Source organism: Nelusetta ayraudi, unplaced genomic scaffold (genome assembly GCF_046127955.1).
Source record: "Nelusetta ayraudi isolate G7.1 ecotype Tasmania unplaced genomic scaffold, CSIRO-AGI_Nayr_v1 ptg000007l, whole genome shotgun sequence".
Taxonomy (NCBI): Eukaryota; Metazoa; Chordata; class Actinopteri; order Tetraodontiformes; family Monacanthidae; genus Nelusetta; species Nelusetta ayraudi.
The window spans coordinates 3,786,201-3,800,552 of NW_027466057.1; the positions used below are offsets into that span (position 1 = coordinate 3,786,201).

Consider the following 14,352-nt stretch of genomic DNA (forward strand, 5'->3'; position numbering starts at 1 on the left):
TTTTTAATGTTGCACAGTGTGTTTTTAATGCTTATTGTATTTAATGCATTTATTTACTTATTTGATCCTCCTTTTATGTTCAATATAAGCCACGATATATGTATATTGCGAGCTCTTTTTCAATTTGAAAAGGTAAAATAAGGAGGAACGTAAGAACAAACATATCCCTGAAGGCTAAAAACAAGTGAAAATGCAGTGCAGTGATTCTATGCAATAAACGTGTTGATTCAGTAATTATATATTTTTTTATTTTCTAATGTAAACAGACAGTAATTTGAGTGCCATGGTCGTGCTCTGCAAATATACTGATAAGCCTAAGGGTTTTTTTGGTTTTTTTTAAAGAGTACTTTAAAGAACATGTTTACTTTGCAATGCTCTCCCTCTACCTCTAGGGGTCACTCTTGTAAACGCATGGACGTATATGTTCATGGTGCTCCAGCCAATCGAAATTCAGTGAGTGGAGACTAGTTTCCGGCCTAATAAACTGCAACACAACAGCCCCTGAAAGACGAAGAGGAGACAGCGCCGTATGCTCACTATTTGACGGCATATCTTTGACACATATGGTAATTATGAACTCCACTTTGCACCCAACCCGGGGTTGGTTGAAATTTATTCGACACCATTAAGGGAAACAAGGAAAAGTTTCAGCGGTCGTACGCATAGAGGGTCAACTAGGGGGTCGCCAGTGGGGTTGCTAAAGCTAGCCCCTGTGTGTGTGTGTGTATTTACCGTCTAAGCTACCGGTGTGCGCTTTGAATAACAACTTGTCTGACATAATTCAACATCGACAATTGTGACACGAAAGATATTGCCCTCGCTAATCACTCGGTCTCACCAAGTATGGCATTTTAGCTGTTTTAGCTGCATAAATTGTAGGCGCAGCTAACAAGGGACGCTACACTACCACTCCTCGGAACTGCTGCTTCGTTGTGATGCAGTAACGTTGTGCCATCATCAGCGATTACTGTTGGGGTCACCTTTGATATTCTTGAATTTATTTGATTTATTAACTTGTGACGCAAATTCAGCAGTGAAACCTCGAGCCTTGCACTTTTTGAATAACGGGTTTCAAGGGATATTTAAATAAAATATTTTTTTCAAGTGATTGATTTTAAACTTTCCTGTTTCACAATTTTTTATATTTTTATTTTTTTTAAGCTAATGAAGACAATCCATGTAATTTCAGCCTAGCTGCTGTTTTAGACTAGCGGAGGAAAGGCTCTAATGATACACAGTAAAACTGCAATTAACATAAAAATTCTGATAATCTTATTCACCGCGTTTTACGTAATTTTAAATCAAATATCAACAACACAATTGAATCGTCAGAACTTTGAACCAGATTATTCAATAAAAACTGAAATATCTGTTCTGGGTTTGACTTCATTGCTGATTGTTTTGTTTCTCTCAACAGATGCTCTAAGCCACTGGCTGTATTACTTTGTAAGAGTTAGCACTTATTGTGACATGGCGTCTGTTTGCTGAACCGCTCTGACTTAAGCAGCCGTGAGCACCAACCAGTGGTGTGCAACTACCCAGGAGGAGGCTGACCTGTTATCACCATGGAAGCAGAAACTGTAAGTCTGCAGCCAAGCTGTTTGTTGATGTCTTTACAGAACAGTATTCAATGTTACACTGCATTTCCTCGAAAAATAAAGAAAAAGAAAATAAATAAACAAAGGCCAACTGTTACAGTATAATACCGTCTTCAGAAATTTTATATATGGGAAAAAAAAACAATTGCAGGAAGTTATTCCTATCTGGCAGAACAAGCCACATGGATCCACCCGTAGTGTCGTGAGAAGAATAGGCTCCACTCTGCCTCTCAAACCCCCACAGAGGGCATGCTTCCAGGTAAATATCTCCAGAGACTCTCCATTTCTATTTCAGTTTCTGTTGTGTTGTTTTTAAGAATTTACAATTACATTTTTTGTCAACTATGTTAATTTGGGTCTTTGTAAATAGGAACTACCTGGTCTGGCCCCTCTTCGGCCCACAGATGGTCCAATGGTTCCTACCTTGGCAGACATAGCCTGGATTGTGGCAGACGAAGAAGAAACGTATGCCAGAGTGCGGTAAGAGACAAACACTGAGGCTGTGGGGCCAGTGCCAAGTCACCGCTCCAGCACCTTGTTATTCTGGTCTGCCTCAGGTTCCAATTTATTAGGTTCACATATGCATTTAAGAGAAAGGCGGCTCAAGGTTATGATGCACTCTTATGGATTTGTGTATGTTACTGTGGAGAGAGACACTAATAACTCTTAAAAACTCTTTGGTTTTCAGGAGTGACACTCGTCCTCTAAAGCATGAATGGCGCCCCACGCCCCTCCTGGTGCTCCACAGAAACTCCTCTGTGCCTAACTTCCGCCGTGAGGGCAAACGGATGGAAGGGCTGAAGAAGCCCGGTGTGACGGCACTTAACCGCACGACAGCGCTGCAAGATGAGCTCAGCAAACTGCGCGCGCAGATCGCCAAGATTGTGGCAAATGATACTGGTAGGAGAACCAAAGACAGAGCTCGCCGTCTTCCCGGGGACTGTGATCCTTTTGTTGCCGTGTCTGCTGCCCTGATTCCCCTTAAGCTCTCTGGTGCTTAGACGTCTTGGCATCAGTTTCTGGGTCACTGATAGTACGTAAGCTCTGTGGTTCACGTGCACATCGGCGTCACTCACTGAGCGAGTCAAAGGACGTCACAGGGAAATGTTGTGTATTCAACAGCAGCAGGCAACATATTGATCAGACCCATTCTTGACCTAATTATTAGCATTAGCATTAGCATTAATGTCATAGTTCCTCTTGCATTGTCTGTTTTTAGTTAGCGTTTTTTCACTTCACTCACTTCTTCTTGGCAGGCTCCAACCCTCTGACCCCTGACCTGCTCTCCCCCGACGACACGAGCATGAGCTTCTCGATGGCGCCTTTCGAGGCGGCGTCATACCAGCCGGCCGCCACGGCGGCCGCCTCCTTCGTCATCAGCGACGTCACAGAGGAGGACGAAGAGCTGGAGGAGGAAGAGGAGGAGGACGATGAGAAGGATGTCGTCTCCGTGGTGTCAGAGCTGGTTCCTGACCCTGTGCCCAACGTCTCCATGACAGCATCAGCGACTTTTGATCTGGACCGGCCCAGCATGGACTTCCGGGAGGCGGAGGAGGACACGGTGTCGCTGTCGAAGTCGACCAGCTTTGCCGATGTGATGGACATCCTGAAGGACATGAACCGCATGAAGATGAGCAAAGACAGGTTGGAGTTGTAGGCGCCTCAAACGCTTATTCTATCTTAGAATGATTGTTTAGAACTTGCACCGTGTTTCAGGCAGAGATAGAACTGTGGGGTTGCATTGCTGTAGACGGCTCAGGTCTGAAGAGAAACTGAGCTGGAAGAGCAAACAAACCTTTACATAACGCTCTACTTGAGTAAATTACAAGATGACAAGTAGCTTGTGAATAAACCTGAACAAACCTCTTGTCTATGGTTTTGCTGTAATGTGCTGGGCGTCTCCACAGGTACAACAGAGGCTGCACGTCCCTCATGGAGGAGGACTCGGCCACTCTGATTTCAGAGGCTCTGAGGAAAAAGTTTGTCCTGAAGGAAGAAGATACGGCTGCTGTGAAACGGAAGTAGCCCCATCAGAGGGCTGATCAACCCAGTTCTGCTGATCCATGTAAGTCAGGATAAGAAGGCAAAACCTTTCATTTGGACATTTTGCAGATTATCAATGGTGATGCATCTACTACCAAAATGTTTTAGTTCACCTGTTGATTCTGAGTTGTTGTTGTTTTTTTTTTCCTCTCGCTCTCTCTATCTCACCCTTGCATGTGTTTTAGGCCTCTGCCTGTGGGTTATGTACCCACGGTACCATAATCTTGCGCCGAGTCGCAGAGACAAAAAACAACCTGCCAGAGTTTTTAGAAGCAAATGTGAACTTCACTGTCACAGTGCAATGGGAGGAGGCAACAGCCAAGTCTGCATAACTGAACCAAGAGTCAGCATTGCATCTATTATCTCCTCTGTTTCTCCATGTCGAAGCAGCACCATGTAGGTCTTCCACCTTGAAATCATAGTTTCTTATTAGTTCCTTAGAATGGCATCTCTGCCACGGACACCTTGCTAGTCTGGTTTAGGTCTATAGAAGTTCCCTGCCTGATGAGAGCACGTCTCACTTCAGAGCACGACTCAACACTCCTGGCCATGCTAGAAGAAGCAACATCGTTCACTTATTGTTGGAAGGAGGAATTACAGGGATTGTCACAGGCACTTATTCAGTGGCAGACATGCCATTCTCTTTGTTACAATTCATTCAACCTTTAATACTTATTTTTGAAACTATAATTTTAAGTAAGAACTACATAGTGTTGCGTCGAATATGGGTTCTAGTTGTTTAATTTTGAATGTCTCCATCACCGTTGATAACATAACTCTAGTTCCTCAGATGTTTTTTTTCCAGCCTTTTTGTCCCAAATGAAAGAATGTCCCTTTAAAAACTCATTCTATACACTCTTTAGCCAAGCGACAGCTCGCCACAACCAGACCAATTTACAACACACAACTGAATCGATCCATATCCTTTTTTTTTAGTTACACTAAAAGGGTGGAGTTTGGACCACAGTGAATAAATCCAGAACCATCCTGGTTCTGCCAGTTGGTCCAGCAGCCCTTCAGCACTCCTTAATGACTTATCGGCTAAAGCTAAGCTAGGCTAAGATACATGGCTGCAACCGGTTAGGATGTTTCCTGCAATACCACCTGAAGGAAATCAACAGCGCACTTGTAAAGTGAATTGAGTCTGGCTGTGGCTGACTGTTTGAGAACCTGTTACACAATTTTTTTTTCCCATTTTCCACTGGCAAATTCAAATATTTATTTTGTTTGTTTTTTTTTGCAAAAGAGAAGTCTTCAAACATACTTGGAACATATTTTGCGTGCAAATTGAGTCAGATCTAGCACACATGCAGTGTAAGTTATCACTGCGTGTGCAGGGAGAGAAGTACCATCAGATCTTTGCCGTTTAGCATCATCTTGTTTGTCGCTCTCTCTACTACACCTCCATGCCTGTCTTCCTGTGATTAACACATAGTTTCAGTCACTAAGGCACAGGATTATTATTATTTTTTAAATCCAAAGCACGAGATGCTTATAATTTAGTTTGAGGTTAAATAAACAAGAGGAGTTTATGACATGTTAAGTGAAATCTGCAATGCGTCTTGCAGCACTTTGTGTATATACGCTCAACAAAAGCAAGCATGTACAGATGTTTTTAGACACTGCTGTGAGTGGAATTTGCTAATGTGTTGCTGAAGTACCTTTTTGTGATGTTTCCGAGGTGATTTCATTGTGTGTAGAGACGACTCACCTTTGCGGAGGAGTGCATTTAAACCCCCACATAACAGTTGTGCGTCTCCGTTATATGTTAAATGCTCCTGTTGACGCCTTACCGCATATATTTTGCCTGTTTTCACCCTGATGTTCAAGTGCCACGGGTTTTTTCGTTTTAAGTTTGTTTTTGTTTGTTTTTTTGAGCCCGCCACCGCTCGCTGCCTGCCCTCTCCTCAAAGTGCCCTGCATCCGTTTCTCTACCCAGAATTCCACATCTCAAAAAACAACACACAGTGCTCAACTACTTGTCTTTTTTTCCCATCATATTTCCACTTTTTTTTCCTGTTTTTATGTCTATGCCTGGAAAACCTTTACGTTTTTCAGTGTACGGATGGAAGGGTTGAACAACAATGGTTTGATTTGTGTGTTCGCGACGAAAGTGAATTTTAAGTGTGTCTCATTTTGGGAGATCAGTACAATGACTGACTAGGGGGAAAAAACTTGCTGTATGCAAATATGATGTTGTTGGTGTTCTTCTTGACGCAGCAACATGACTGCTGGTTGCAGTGTGTTTTTTCCACTGCCTTTGGTTTTAAATTTTTGTTCCAATGTTGATTTTTTTCACTGTTTGTGCACCTACCACCCCCATCTGTCCGCTTTCCCCCCCCCCATGTGAGGATATGAAAATAAAGATTGGCTGATGTTTTTGAAACAGAACACGCCCGTTGTTCCTGTAGCGTTTATTGTCAATGCAATACTAAAGATGGCCACTCGGGGGCGGTGCAGACAAAAAGAATGAATGGAGAGCCATTTGTTCACTAGTTTATTTTTTACTGACCTGACGTTCCCTCGAACTCACACAATGTCAAGAGATGCAGTTTGAACCAATTACGGTTTTTAGCAGGAAGCTGAAACTGTTTTTCTGGAGGTTTATAAATTAAAATGTAGAATCTTTCATAAAGAGCTTTCTATTACGCTCCTATGCAATACCAGATTCCAGACCAGTAACATATGCAATACCAGAGAGAGACTCCTGTTTTAGCTAATGAAGAGGTTCATTTTCTTGTATCTGAAGGAAATTTCAGTGAAAAAAAACAAACATGCGTGACCATTATTTCATTTCATTGAGGCCTGACAGTCAGAACAGAGTCCCTCCAGGCACCCACCTGTGATTTCAAACGCCATTGTTAACCCACATTCTTTTTTTAATACGTCCGGCCCCTCAGCTAGTTTCACTCTATTTTCTGCTCTAGTCCTTGGCCTACATCACCTCCATGGTGGACTTCTTACCAATTATAGATGCAGGGGGACGTCTGTGGAGAGTTCAAATAATAGGGCTCCGTGTCAAAATTAGGCTCGGGCAAAGTACAGGTCGCCAGAATAAAGCGACATAGGAGCGGTTTACTGCAAGAAAAATAAAATTCAAAGGTAAAGTTTCTAAAGTTTGCACAGAGGAGTTTGTTGCATGGCAATTCAATCAAACATTGTCTTTACACAACGTTGCGCGTGTAATATTGTGCAATATTAATGTTGTTACTGCCCCTGAGATCGTTGAAGCAACCATCATTCATCACGCTGGAGCACTTTTCTGGCCAGTCCACGTGATCTGTGTTTGATATTGTAGTTTGAATTGAACTGACAGGTTTCGAAAAATCTGCTTTTGTCCATCAGTAATTCAAAAGGAAGTCACAATAAGGGTGCATTGACTTAGCAAATGACTTCAATACAGCGTTCCAAGAAAGAAGATAATGCCTTTTTTTTTTGGAGGCTTGAAAGCCTCCAACAAAGAGACAGGCCACAAAACACAGGAGGCCGCAATCAAGGCTGATTGGATGCACCTGTCAGTGCACATGCTGCTCAGGTGAGGGTCGTGTGACCACACGTGTCCTTGCATGACAGTAAAAGCACAAAATCCTTTATGCCCTGTAGAATCTATAAAAACTGGAAAGCGAGAGGAAACTGTCCTTAATCTGGAATTCCTTTGTGCGAACAGTAGTCTCTCATAAATCCCTAAACACTAAAGGCCAGCAAGAAATATTAAAATCATGTCTTAGAGAAATATAGATCAAAAACATATCAATTACTCCAATTAATCAAAGAATAAAAAAAAATAGTGAACATACAATAACAGAGGCTAATATGAAAAGCACAAAAGGACTGCTACAATTTATTAGGTATAATATTCAGTTGCTTCTTGGCGTAAATGGCTAATCGGCCAATCAAAGGGCAGCAGCTTAGCGCATTTAGGCATGTAGACGTGGTGAAGACGTTGTTGATGTCAGGGGTCAAAGGTCAGAATGGGGAGACTATGACCAACTGGTTACGCTCTTGCCTGCGATTTAATTTTTTTTATTTTCGGACTGGGGGATGTTTTCGTCCCTGAAAAACATGACTCAACAATCCTGTAAACTTAAAAAGTCTAAAGCGGTCGAATGACTTGGTCTCTTCTGACGATGATGCAACGAGTCTGGTCACGTTGGCTCATTGTGAGAAATGGCAGTTAATCACAAAACGTGGACGCCGGCTCCAGAGCCCATTATCACCGCCTCCCCGATGCAGCCAGAGGCCTCCGCCTGTCACTGGAAACAAAAACATCCTTCCGCTGTGTGGCATCATGTCCAATGATGCCCGGAAGGCCATCAGATTTTGTAATATGTTCCATTCAAGTGCGAGAGTGATGAAAGGAATTCACAGATTTCACTTGAGGGAGGCTGGAACCATCTTGCGTCACCCATCTGTAGTTTTTACTTGATGGAGAGCGGCTGTCAAAGGTTGTTTTTTTTTTGTCGTTGTTGTTATTTTTAACAGTTTTTGATGGAAACAGTGTGACAAATGCGTCAAGTACTGCTGCATTCTGGAAAAGTCAGAAAGGATGCCACACTTGGTTTGATTTATGGGCACATTTGCATCCCTCGGCCGTTGAAATCTCATGCTGGCTCAACCGGAAAAAAAAGTTCTTACCGTGACAAAGTGTTGGTTCATTATTTCAAAGACAAGAATTGTATTAATGTCTTGGAAATAAAATTATCTTCTCCCAACAGCCATGTGATGAATGACAATGTAATTAATTCAATTCTGGGCCGATTAATATGCGCACCGATGTCAATGTTTGCTGCTTCACATTTGATTTGAAAACAAGTTTCCAGCATCACAGTAAATAAATGGTTCTAAAGCTAAACTTGGTCCGTTATGATGGATGGTTGTTGCTTGAAAGTAAATCTCTCTCGTTTTCGGTTTATAATTTTTACCCGTATGGACTCCAACAGCAGTGACTGCAACAAAAAATTTGAAAATATTTTCTTCTGAGTTTCCTTGCACTGTTTTATTCATAGGAAATGCCAAGAGGAGAGTGTGAAAGGCCTTCATTAAGATCAAATGCAACCCACAGACTGTCTCCCGTCATCCACACGAGAATAAGACAGAGCCAAGATCACCCAAGTAATATTTTTTCAAATTTTTTCATTATTTTTTTTAACATTATCAAACACCGTCCAGGCAGTCCTTCCGCTGCCGCGCCGGGATTAAATCACATCCCGTCGTCACAGCACGCCACCTTGACGTGGGCACTGTTTCACCGGAAAACACTTGCCCCCTTTTCCTCATCTCCCTAAGACGTAACAGCTTTCAACGCGTTTTGTCAGCGCGTTCACTTTTGAGTGTCACATCCCCGCGTCGTATCGTAGCAACGGCAGGCCGGAAGAAGCCGGAGCTGAGTGGTTGACAGGGGGGTCTGGGGGAACAACGAGCCACGCGTCTGCTGCGGCTCACCCTCCCCCGGTGTCGCCCACGTATCCGCCCGCGTCATCAAGGCACAAAACTAACACTTATGAGTCACGGCGGGAGCAGCTCCGCGCGGCTGCAGCTCCTTAGAATTCACGCTCTTGCTTCTATTTTTGGGATCCTTTTTTTTTTTTTTTTTTTTTTTGCCTATTAGTGGGTTTAGCTTTCCAAACACTTTGTGATGCAAAGTAAATTGCCTTCACAAGCGGAACTCTTGCCCGGCACTTATGCTTTGTCTCTCGGCGTGACGCTCTGGTGAACCTGTTGCTGCTTGTTTCAGCGTGACGCTCAAAGTGTTATTTGTCCGGCGGAGTAAAACACCTATTGTGTTTTATTTCGCTGTTCGCTCTCAATTTGTTGGGACATTAGGCCTTTATTTCAGAGGAGGCCGAGGTTGCCAGAGAGATGGAAGAGGCTTCTATGCAGGAAGTTAGAAGTGGAAGCAACATGTTCATCAGCCAGTCTGTAAATTTAAGTCAATTTTGTTCTGGTGGAAAAGAAGACCCAACGAATTTTGAACTGACCCACCTAAAATTAAACTTCTCCCTATGCCGCTGGTCTGTTAAGAGTTAAAGAACAGCCAATAATACTTCACGTAAAAGTATTTTTTCAGGATGGATCAATGGTTTATGTAGGCTTCAAATGTTTTTTGTTTTTTTTTCTGAAAGAGATCCATCTGAAACAAACAATTACAAAAGTTTAATGACTGGCCAATGACTCATCAGTTTCAAAACCAATTTAACAACCCCTCCTCTCCCGCATCCTCTCATCTGTTTCTCAGCAAGGGTGCTAATAATCTTTTTAGAAAAGTCAAAATTTTCCATTAGCCTCCAAAAGGTTCAGATTGGAGGGAGGGAGTTATGTTGACAAGGGATTACAAACGAGGCTAATAGGATCTTTGTGAAGGCAGTCCGGGACCCTCATTGCTGCACTGTGCCCATATCCATCATCAAAGTGCAGCTGAGGGTCTTGGAAGTGAAGGATTTGTTCCTTTTCATGCCTGTAGCCATTCAATTTTTAAATTAAATTAGTGAAATTGATAAATAGGTAGATGCAAAATAAACGATAAGCCCTGCAGGAACAAAGAAACCTTCATTAATGCTAAAAACCTACAATTAGAGTATTTCACCACTAACTAGCTCCTTTGTTTTCAAATGGAATTGGTAAATATTAAAGGGTCATTTCCTTGGGATTGGAATCAGTCAATTAATAAATCAGCTTGATTGGCTGAACCGACTTGTGGTATAAATAAAATATGACACTTCAGGCAACAGTGCAAATCAGGGACCGGCGAGTCCACTCTTCACTGAGCTAGAACAGGGGGTTGGTGGCAACAATCATGATCTCCTCGACTGTGATGTTGTTTATTCAAACATGTTGACCAAAGTATCGTCAGGTCTTCAGATCATCATCCACCACCTTATAGGATCTCTTTTTCTAGCATTAGTTTATTTTTTCTAGTCTAATATATTAATTTTTTCTGGAAAAAAATTTGATTATTATGAATATTGTGACTCGAACTAGAGATCAAACTATCAGATAGTAAAAATGCTTTTACGAAATGCTAAAATGCCACAATGTTAATATGTAAAAGCCCAAAGCCGGCCTATTAAAAAGCAACCTGCCTGCAGCAGAGACAGTAGGTCATGGTGTCTCCTGCTAAGGAGGAGGATCAGCTGCGGCTCAGTGCCGTTTCTGGTCTCTGCTGCCTCGTTTCCTTTAAATGGCACACAACAAAACTGGAAGTGACCAGCTGGAGACAAGCAAGACTTTTCAGAGGCTGACAGGCAGAGCACTGTGTCACCAGGTCACATAAAGTGATGGCAGGACTGGTGTCATGATCTGAGCTGCATCACTCTCACTTTAGTGTCCATGGACTGGAGATGGAGTATTCAGTGTCTCAATGTGGTGGGGTTTTTCAAAGGTTTCACATACAAAAAAATGCAGAAAATGTTACAGTTCAAAGAAGAAAAAAAAAAAAGCCTCTTGTGATGTCACAAGGGTCGCTGATACCTTCTTGCAAGTGAGTGACCCCAACCCTGGCCAGGTGATCACTCTGCCCTCCGAGACCTCCTCCCAGATACCTTGTTATTTGTTTGTTTGTTTGTTTGTTTGTCGAACAAGAAGCAAATCCTATTGAGAGAGTTTGTCACCCAGAGTGTCACCACACACACACACCGATGATTCAAAAACACTCTGAGGCAAACAACTAGCACTGGCGGACTGAAATAAGCAGCAATCACGATCATCTCTTAGCATGGAGGTATCAAGCATCGAAACTCTGGTTCAACGCGGCAGTGTGGACTTGATGAGAAGTCAAATTTAAATTTATGGAAGACACTCTGGGTCTCTCCATCGTGTTGTGATCTGCTGAGACTATTTCCAGGATGACCCATAATAAGTTGAGCTAATTAGTCTTGGTTCTTAGGGAATCAATTTACCCATTACTGTAACACATGCTGGGACATATGTGTGAGACCCCATGTGGGTGTGTGAGTGTGTGTGGGCGTGTGTGGGTGGGTGTGTGTGTAATGTCAGGCTGACTTGGTGATAATTGCTGGCATTTTCACTTTGAGTGGAGGACAAAGAGAATAATTGATCCAGTTTCCTTTTTAGAAGCTGCCAGAAGGGTCAATTTCACCTTTTCGATTTCATTTTATTCCTAGAGAGATTTTGGAGTGTACTAAAGCATTTTCATGAGATTTCTTTGTTTTGTTGAAAATAACAAACATTTTCACTATCAAAATGTTGAATTTCCAGATCTCTGAAGGTTTGAGACCCACCAGTAGATGGTTTACCTTCAAAACTATGATGATGATATTGTCTGACAAGTAGGCAGTACTTATCCAAGAGGTAAAGCAGTGAACTGTCATTTCCTAAAACAGATTGCGTTGAATGACACGGGACTGCTCACAGAGCTGATGAAATTTCTTATCTCCCAAAGGCAGAGCCAATGTATTTATGTGTGAAGTCATTACAAATGCAGCGAGGAATTCAAAGCGAATAACAGCCATTTACAACTCCATGCGTGGAACCTGCAGACACCTCAGCACAGCAGCACTCACACGTCTGAGCCCACCCTAAAATACACCACCGCCATCAACACCGCTGCCCAACACATGCATATCACACCAACATGATGCTGGCAAAGTGATAGGTTTTAACTGGGGGTGGATTAAATGTTGTATTAGTTGCTTTTCTCAGTTGGTGTTGCGATTCCAATCAAAAATGACAACAAAAAAAACAACAAAAATCAAATATTGAAATGTTCAAAACGTCCAAGTGTTTAGTGTGATTCTCTTCTCACAGCTACTAAGGATCTGCCGATTTCTTGAAAGTTATTCACGTTTGGTCACTTACCAAGCGAAAGAAAATGATTTTTTTTCTTGAAATGAGCCTGCAGGAAACAGATCATCCAAACACAAACAGAAAGTATCTCTAAAAATTTGACCTCATCCTTCAGCTGCAAATTTCTGCATGGACAGGATAGAATGTACTTTCCTTCTGCTCTCATTGGACACATTTTCTCTGGCTGGCCTTTCTGATTAGAGGGGGAGAAATGAATATTTCTTACATTTAAATTCATTAACGTGACAGTGAGCAAAGAGAGTGATAAGAAACAGCAGCAAAATGTTGGCTCACTCTGTGCATGTTCCTCTCTTCCTCTCAATAAAACCCTTCATTTGGTCTAATTAAACCCCATCTCTTCTCTTCTCCTCCATCCCTCTATCTTCTCTCCTCTTCTTCTAACGCCCTCTTTCCACTGTGGCAACCCAGCTAGCAGCTGAGAAATAATTATAATGTTCTCTGCCTTTCTGTCCATCCCGGCCTCTTTTCACACTCAGGCCAGCAGCTCTTCTCTCCTTTGTCTCCCGGTCAGGCATTAGGCTTTTTCATGCTGACATGCTTCACAGTAGCCAGTAGACACACACAAACACGTCATACACACGCACACACACGGACAGACGTACATAAACATGCAACCAGGGGCGGAGCCATCATTTTACAAGCGAGGAGGGATATCTTTTTTGAGATAATTTATCTCAAAAAAGGATAAAGCCATTTTTTTGAGATAAACTATGACAGATCTTACCAAACAGGTGGGATTCCTGTTGTGGTGATACATCACGCCTCCTCTCGTCAACCCCCCATTTGTGATGCGCTGTCCATGAGTTTGCATGGCAGGACTGGCAGACTGCAGCCTCCTAAACTCTGACAGGAATCCAAGCACAGTCCCACTGTGGGATTGTACATCCACCTCCATCTCCTACAGCCTTCAGATGGGGATTCCCTCTTCCCCTGTAAGACTCTTTCATCCTCTGTAACGACGCTCACATCAAAGACAATGATTTAGACGTGGCTAATGTGATGCTAAGGGAGGATGTTAATTTTTTTTTTGTTGCCACAATACAATTTAGCAAACAGAAAGGGTGATGTGTTATTTTCGCACCAGACAGCTACGAGAGAGAGAGGGAGAGAGAGAGAGAGAGAGAGAGAGAGTGCCTCACAATTCACAGCATCAACAAAAGCATCAGCTGGGTGCGGAGAATTACGGATGCAGGACGAGAACGCAGCTATTGTTAAAGAGGTACACCTCAGACACAAAACAATGATCTGTTTGGGTGGGTTGGGTGGCGGGGGGACCAAAGGGTTCTTTGCTTCGGCAGATCTGAATGTGTTGTGTGATAATAGTACTGTATATTGAAAGAATGTACCTGCGACCTACAAACAAGCTAAAATAATCCAAATATTTTAACTCGTCTGACATAGCTGTAGCTTTTGCTTCACATGTAGTATTTCCTTGCAAGTTGATTGTTTGATTCTCTTGAAGCAGCCATATGTAGCCATCTGTCTTTTTCACCAAGGCATGGTTCCACTCTGTGTGTAAGGTATGGCAGTATCAAAGCTTAGACTGAAACCAGACAGCCAGCACCTCCAGAGACAATTTGTATTAGACATTGTATAGTACACAATACATTGTATTGACCTTGTAGTATTAGTATTAGTATATCTAACCACCAAAAAAACAACACAACCAATTTTCATTTTGTTCAAAAGATCCTCAAAAATGTTTCACTTTAGACCCTGTAAGCCACTTAGGCCCAGGTTCTGAAGTTTTTTTTTTTGGCTTGAACCAACTGTTCCTTTGAGGATTTTGTGTGCGCTTTAAAATTAGCTAGATGCTACGACAATACTGCTAACACTTTAAAAGCTTTAATAGACTTGTTGCACCACCCTGTAGGGGGTGAAACATTTG

General features: G+C 42.4%; 1 protein-coding gene across 2 annotated transcripts; it reads left to right on the top strand.

Moving 5' to 3' along the window:
* Positions 1-406: 406 nt before the first annotated feature.
* Positions 407-4,746, top strand: mtfr1l (mitochondrial fission regulator 1-like). Of its 2 annotated transcripts, none has more exons than XM_076017962.1 (8): positions 407-566; positions 1,418-1,580; positions 1,750-1,857; positions 1,969-2,078; positions 2,287-2,498; positions 2,855-3,242; positions 3,506-3,663; positions 3,827-4,746. In XM_076017962.1, exons 2-7 carry the CDS (start codon positions 1,566-1,568, stop codon positions 3,621-3,623), a joined length of 951 nt encoding a protein of 316 aa, XP_075874077.1. In that variant the 5' UTR covers positions 407-566; positions 1,418-1,565; the 3' UTR covers positions 3,624-3,663; positions 3,827-4,746. The 2 variants fall into 2 exon arrangements, with proteins under 2 accessions (XP_075874077.1, XP_075874078.1); XM_076017963.1 differs by having other exon boundaries at positions 1,771-1,857.
* The last annotated feature ends 9,606 nt before the right edge of the window (positions 4,747-14,352 follow it).

Excerpts from the sequence above, each read along its gene's own strand:
- mtfr1l (XM_076017962.1), top strand. Across the intron at positions 2,499-2,854 it reads GATTGTGGCAAATGATACTG|GCTCCAACCCTCTGACCCCT; the intron begins GTAGGAGAACCA and ends TCTTCTTGGCAG. Across the intron at positions 3,243-3,505 it reads ATGAAGATGAGCAAAGACAG|GTACAACAGAGGCTGCACGT; the intron begins GTTGGAGTTGTA and ends GCGTCTCCACAG.